General features: G+C 42.8%; 1 protein-coding gene across 5 annotated transcripts in view; it reads right to left on the bottom strand.

Annotated features, from left to right (window-relative positions):
• Window positions 1-299: 299 nt before the first annotated feature.
• Window positions 300-7,646, bottom strand: part of KCNS3 (potassium voltage-gated channel modifier subfamily S member 3) — a 28,470-nt gene continuing 21,123 nt past the window's right edge. For all 5 annotated transcript variants that reach the window (XM_074331720.1, XM_074331721.1, XM_074331722.1 and 2 more), the window contains one exon: window positions 300-2,301. In XM_074331720.1, coding sequence (XP_074187821.1) covers window positions 773-2,290 — 1,518 coding nt within the window. In that variant the 5' untranslated portion in view covers window positions 2,291-2,301 and the 3' untranslated portion in view covers window positions 300-772. The remainder of the gene's footprint in view (window positions 2,302-7,646) is intronic.

Genomic DNA, 7,646 nt, shown 5'->3' with positions numbered 1-7,646 from the left:
TATACTGGAAACGTATCTGTAGGGGCCCATTCATCCATATGCCAATGTATGTGCTAAACACATATGTGTTTAGTCAATTTACTCTGGACAGTGTGTTTAATCATGAACGTGATCCTTCTACCTGCAACCACCACTGAGCCTACTGAACAAAAGAACTAGGCCATTGTTGATGTATATCCAAAATTCAAACACATACAGAAAGGACTCTAGAAGTTCCAAACAGAACATTTCCCTTCCAAGCCAATTTTGAACATGCCGATATGTACCTATACTTGACATAAAAACATACAGCCAAGACATTCTCCGTACTGAACTGGGCAGTTTATTAGGCTCCTAATTTCCATGTCTAGAACATGAACATGGATTTACATGCATTGTCTCATTTTGCGGATCTTACATGCATGTAGTCCTCAGTCAGCTGGGCCTTTGCTTCTACTGGTCAGTAATTTACAGTTAGCTCAATGTGAGTAAATGACAAACACAGGATGATATAAGCCGTAGCAACAAATCCCACCCGATACCATTTACCTTTTTCTCCAAAATCGTATCACAACTCTCTCTTGTAAAAAATAAGTTTTGGAACAAGGCATTTCATTCACCTCACGGAGAAAAATAAAGACAATTCTATCATTTCAGAGCAATGAATGTCCAACTATGGCTGAAAGGTACACCCTGAGAATTAAATGATTTTAACAAACCCATTAAGGTTTATAAAGCTGTGTTAACCTAACATCGGGGAAGGGACACAAGATATGGGCACACACGTCCTTGCTCATTTTGCTGTGCCGTTCTCCAAGGAGGCCATGTGATAAACATCCTCGTCTTCGATGCTCGAGGCGTCTGTGCCATCAGGATCACCCATAATCCCCACAGAAGACAGACTGGTAATGAAGGCGTGCATCCGCTGTGCATAAATGTCCCTAATGTTAAAGTAAGGTAGCTCGTGACACTTCTCCGGTGGGTCCTCGCTGAACTGGTCCACGTCGATGTCCTTTTGCTTCTGGTAGTACTTGGAAAACTTGTTGAAGATAATGGTGATGGGAAGGGCCACCACCAAGATGCCACAGATGATGCACGTGCTGGCGATAAGCTTCCCGGCCAAGGTGACTGGGTAGGTGTCTCCATAGCCCACGGTCGTCATGCTGATGGTGGCCCACCACCAGCAGGTAGGGATGCTGGTGAGGCTGGACGTGTGGTCATCTTTCTCCACAGAATAGATGAGCACAGAAAAGATGGAAATGCCCACAGACAGGAAGAGAAGCAGGAGCCCAACTTCGTGGTAGCTGTGTCTCAGGGTGGCACCTAGAGACCGAAGTCCTACTGAGTGCCGGGCAAGCTTGAGAATTCGGAAAATCCTCATCAGCCTGAGGACCTGGACCACCTTGCCCACGTTCTCAATGTCCTCGCTCTCTTCCTCCTTGGTGTCGACAGCCAACGTGGCATAGAAGGGAATGATGGAGACAAAGTCAATGATGTTCAGAGGGTGTTTCCAGAATTTCTTTTGACAGGGAGCAGCCACCAGCCGGATGGCAAACTCGCCCGTGAACCAAGCAACGCAGGCGATCTCCACACCTTCCAGGACAGGGCCACCCGCGTCTCCATGCTCGTTCTTGGATTCTGGCATGCTGTGGACACACATAGCCACAATGGAGGCCAGCACCACGCTCAGGGAAGAGATGGCGATAAGCTTGGCGGACAGGCAGTAGGCCGGGTTTTCCATGCGAATCCAGATCTTCTTCCGGAGCTGACCAAAGCGCAGCTTGTCGAACTTCTCCAGCTCCTTCTCAAACACGGACGACTCTTCAAAGGAGGAGTCGGTACTCACATCGTTGCTCTTCTGGTCCCACTCCTTCTCGTGGTTCTCCTCCTTGCGCTCCTGGTAGCGATTGCTGCAGCAGGAATCGAGGAAGAGCTCGTTGATGCCCCAGTACTCGATCTCCTGGCAGAAGGAGAACACGCACAGCTCTTCCATGACATGCAGCTTCCCCGTGTAATAAAAATTCAGGACATATCTGAACAAGGAGGGGTTCCGATCGAAATAGTACTCTCTGTCGGCCACGCTGTAGTCATCACACAGCTCCAGAATGGCCTCTTCCGAGTGGCAGGTGAGCAGCTTCCCGAGCCTGGTGTGAGGAAACCGCAGGAGGGTACTTTGGTCGACAGACTGCTTAAAGCCCCCCACATTCAAGTTGACAAGTTCCTCGTCTTGTCTGGGGCGACGGAAAAACTCACCAAACACCATGGTGGATACAGGAGGCAGAGAGCTGGCTGGGAAGGGAGACGAAGACATTCACGCTGCGCCTGGAAGGAAAACAAGATGGCATTAGCACTGACCCATGTGCCTGGCCAAGCTTATTTTTAATCTGCCCTTCCCAGGATGATGGGCCATGTTAAAAGCAAACGCAGGAAATGGACTAAAAAGGAATACAGCACTACACATTTTGACTAAAAGAAAATCAAAACAAAACAGATTTTTTTTTCAAAGTCTGGGGTTGATAAATCCATTTTGCAGCAGAGAGAAGAGGACCATATAATTTTTATGAACACTAATTCCTATTTCTCTATTTATTAAGCATCCAAAATTTACATCTCAGCCTCCGAAAAAGCAATGCACTTTGGATCACTTACACAATACAAGCATCTCCCGTCTCAGTCAGGAGTCTCCCGCGTCTGGGAATGCTCAGTTCAGATGTAATAGGCTAGTTGCTGCCCAGTTTGTCGCTCCTCTCTCCTGCTCTGGGGCTCGGTCATGCCCCCTCAGAAACAGCTGTCTCCTCTGCTCTGCACCCCACACCCAACCCACACATCACTGGGGCTCAGCTCAGCTCTCACAAAAGATGTAGGTTTCCCTTAGGCTCCAATGTTCCCCTCCTTTAAGAGAAAGCCCTGTTCCTTATTTGGGATGTGGACAATCGAGAGGATATAATTATCTCCCTGCCCTTAAGTACCCTGTATCTTCAAGATATCATTACACTTCATGGGATGGTGTTTCAAATACATCCACAAGAGAAGAAACTGACTGGGAAAGGCTTCTTAAGTTAATTGCACTATCAATTTCCTGACACAAACCTGCTCCTCTCCCACCTCCTCCCTCCCCTCACAGACCCGCTCCCACACACTCCCAGTCTATGACACATAAGTCTATACCGGCCCAACACATCTAGTTGTTTTTAGTCCTGACACTAACCTGTATGTACCAGGCCCATTTCTCAGAGAGAAGGTAATAGATTTTGACCAATATCAAATACAATGCTGCTTCCACAGAACATATGGTGCAGTTAAAACAAAGGAAAAGCAAATTCCCAAGAGCGGGCACCAAAGTGTGTACAAAAGCCACATCGTGAATACTTAAGTCCTCACCTAACATCGTCAATAGTTTCTGTCACATTAAATGAAACTACATATAGCAAAACCAATTTTACCACAGGCTGCATTGATATAAACCAGACTCAAGTTCCTATGGCATCTCATCAACATTATAACAACATGACATTGAATGAAATGATGTTATTCAAGGGTCTGCTGATAACAGTCTAAAGAGTCTGCCCTTTTCCTGTAGGCAAGACCACAAGACAATGTCACTCAGTGAATGGACAGGGGTGTATTTGTGACTGTGACTTAGAAAGACCCCACAGACATCAGGGTGGAAGGCTGCTGCGGGGACAGGCGGGGGCCAAGGAGACAGGGAAGCCATAAAACAGGGGAGAGAAAGGGAGAGGACCCAAACTCATACAGCAGTGGTGCGTACAATTCAAGGGAAGTTAATAAAGCAGAATTGACAGTCCTTGCTGATGGACTGAAAAGAAGGGACAGGAAGTGGAAAGGCTACTGGAGGGTATGTGTTATACTCTGCAAAAGTGGGCAGATGGTGACAGCATTGGAGGAGGCACCAATGTCAGAAAGGAATTTCTTGCCCCTTATGTTTATAGAAAGCCAAGTCTGTAGGAAAGACATGAGATTCTTCCTCTGAAAGGACACACCAGAGGACACAGCCTTCTGCCGTCCACCCCAGGAGGAAGCCTACGGTCATAAACACTACGTGAGCATTTGTTCCCGAGACACCAACACAGAATGTCCTCCCATGAAACCAGAGACCGTAGAATCGCCTGAGGCACCATTTAATAGATTTGATGACCTCTCCAAAAGACTTCATTTTTTTTCCGCCTCTGCTTTCTATTTTTAGTTAGATATCTTCTTTGAAGGACCTAAAGCAGAGCTCATGACTTGGTCCAAATGTTTATGAAATTTCAGCTCTCTGAAAGCAGGCTTATGCTTGTGGCAAGTACAGGAGTAAAAGGTTCCAAGGAGCGAGTTTTAGCTAAGCTGACATTAAGACTTTAATGGATGTTATCTTCTGGTGGCTTATTTTTCATCTCCTTGGCTATCCTGAAAAGCCACAGTGATAGAAAGCCAGTGTCTGCTTTCATGATACTATCTGCATAAGGCGGTCTCATAATCTTTGGTATGTAATTCATTTCCCACTCGTAGTCACTTCTGTGAAGAACACTGTTATCACCCATAATATCAGTTTTCCTACTCTGTCTTCCTTGATTTCTATTCACTCCATGCCAGTGAAAGAGTCCATGATGAGGTCCCTCCATTCCATGAAGTCTAATCATAAAAGCAACACACATCATAAAACCAAGGGTTTCTTGTTGTGGGGCTTTCGAAAGAGAGAAAAGGAATGCATCTCTGGATCAGATCAAATGTTTCAGCTCCGAGGGCAAGCTGAGCTTCTCCAAATCACAGTGGCCAGAGTATAGTGTCGGTTTCCTGGGCTGTGTGAGTCCCACAGCAGGTGACAGGGGCAGGGAAGAAGGAGCTCCCGCCTTGACAAACTATAGTAAGGCTCCCTCACTTGTGGATAGTCCCTCGCCAATGCAAACCTTCCTTACATGACTTGGCCCTCTCTACTATCCTGGAAGTTTGCAGATGAGGAAGCAGGATCAGAAAAGATGAGTGGGTATCATGCAGCTATTAAGAGTTAGCACAGAGGCCCAAGCCAGAGCTCCTCGGGCCATCCCCCTTGCTCTCTACAGCACGCTGGCTCACACATTCCAAGTGACATAAAGAAAAGTGGATCCTGAACACCATGACGTCCAAGGTTCCTTTATTCAGGCCAGCATTTATTTAACTATCACTCATTTACCCCAGTCAGAAAACAGTTACTAGCTCAAAGGTAATCTATACCTGTTTATGTATATTTATTATTTATGTATTTATATATTATTTATTTATACAGATATAGGTACACATTTATATATTATTTAGATATTTACAAATAGTAAATATACATTTATATATGAAGATATATAGAGAGAGATAGATAGATAGATATGTATGTATAGAGTGAACCAGACACATACTAAATTAAAATATGAGTCAATTCCTCTATAAATGGGTAAAACTATCCAAAATTCTGACTCAAAATATAGGGGGAAAAAATAGCAAAAGAAAACATTTATTACATAAAAGTAAAATAATTTTTGTATGGAAAAACATGTCATAAGTAGAGTTAAAAAGAGAATACAGGAAAAAATAACTTGCCACTTATATCACAGACAAAAAATTAATATATCTAACATACAAACACCTTTAAATAGAGAAAAAAGGGGGCAACAACAACAAAGAAAAGTGGATAAGAGATATGAACGGGCAGTTCACATAAAAAAATACACAAATGAACCTTAAAAAGGGGAAAAAGCTCTGCTTTGCACATAGTAAGATATATGCACATTAAGACTATGCTGAAGTATTATATTTAATCTACATAATTGGAAAAAATCCAAAAATTGGAATATATACCCTATTAATGAGTCTGTGGGGAAGCAGTCACTCTCGCACATTGCAGGTGGGGATGCAAAATCTAGCCTAGGCATTTACCCTGCCCCCCGCGGTCCCTCTTCTAGAAATCTCTCACAAAGAGAGACAGGCAAAAATTGAAAACATTTGCATAACTAGAAATAACCCAAATATCCATCAACAGGGAATTAGCTGAATACACTATGATCCATCTGCTCATATATATGTGATGGAGCAATTTCTAGGGTATATTAGTTAAGTGGGGGGAGAGGGTGTATGTATGAGGTCAGACAATTAAGTTCGTGAACTCGTCCTAGAAAATTTGTTACATACCTCATTACTGAATATCACTATGGTCACCTTCGAAGTACTCCCCTTGGGGAGCTCTGCACTGATGCCTGGGCCCAGTCCACCCTTCAAAGCAGTTTTAGAACTCTTTTTCTGGAATGGCCATCAGAGCTGTCGCCGTTATTACCTTTGATGTCCTGAATGTCATCAAAATGTCTTCCTTTCAATATTTCCTTTATCTTCTGGTAAAGAAAGAAGTCATTGGGGGCCAGATCAGGTGAGTAGGGAGGGTGTTCCAATACGGTTATTTGTTTCCTGGCTAAAAACTCCCTCACAGACAGTGCCGTATGAGCTGGTGCATTGTCGTGATGCAAGGGCCATGAATTGTTGGCGAAAAGTTCAAGTCATTTACCTTTTTCATGCAGCCTTTCCAGCACTTCCAAATAGTAAACTTGGTTAACTGTTTGTCCAGTCGGTACAAATTCATAATGAATAATCCCTCTGACATCAAAAAAAGTTAGCAACATCATTGCAACAAGTTCACAAACTTAGACCTCGTACACAGTTCTGCAGTTTCCCAGCATTCCCAACAAGAGCAAAAACAACCAGACCTGAAATTAATCTAGCCTCTACAGCTGCAATAGGAATTTCAGGAAAAAAAAAAAAAAAAAAAACACATTCAATGACACTATAAGGATGCAATCAGCAAAATCCAGACTGCGGGAAACCATATAAGACAAATGACGTGGATCAAGTAAGAGACATATCAAGTAGAGTCAATGTGTGGGCTTTGTATGGATCCTGATTCTAAGGAGCTAAATGCTTAAAATAAAATATAAAAATCAGAAACATTGGAACACCAATGCAATACTGATAACATTAAAAAATTATTTTTTTCAATGAGCTATGGTATTACAATTATGCTCTTTAAAAATTCCTCACTTTTTTGGAAACATAAACTAAAACTGTATGGATAAAATGATGTCATATTTGAAATTCACTTTAAAATAACCTAAGGAGGGTGAGGTGGGGTGGGATGACGCTGATTATGCGAGATGGTCAGGGATTGATAACTCTTGAAGCTGAGTGATGGGTACAGGGGAGTTTAATGTGTTGATTTCTCTATTTTTGGACTTGAGAAAATTCTCCATTAAAAATGTTTTCAGAAAAATTTACTAAGCATCTGTTTGAGCCATGCACTATAGTAACTGCTTTCTATACACTACTGGTAACCCTTTAATTCCCAGTAAATTGTGCAGTATCTGGACCCTACTATGAAATAAGTACCATTGAACGAATAATGAATGAATCATTTCCTTTAATTCACCAACAATCCTAAGATATTATACCCCATGTTGCAAATAGGGAAACCTAAGGCTTAGAGTTTGTGCAACATTATCCAGTTTGTATGGGGCAGACTCTTTCCACTATGCCTCAAATATGAGTTTATTTTTCATTTTTTTCAAAAAGTGGGAGGAAAGAGGGACTGGCTAATCTTTGAATTATTATATTTATCAGTCATCCTCATTGAAGAATGCTATACTCTTTAGTAAGGG

Source organism: Rhinolophus sinicus, linkage group LG05 (assembly GCF_036562045.2).
Source record: "Rhinolophus sinicus isolate RSC01 linkage group LG05, ASM3656204v1, whole genome shotgun sequence".
In the NCBI taxonomy this organism is placed as follows: domain Eukaryota; kingdom Metazoa; phylum Chordata; class Mammalia; order Chiroptera; family Rhinolophidae; genus Rhinolophus; species Rhinolophus sinicus.
This window is presented reverse-complemented; position numbering and strand designations above follow the sequence as displayed.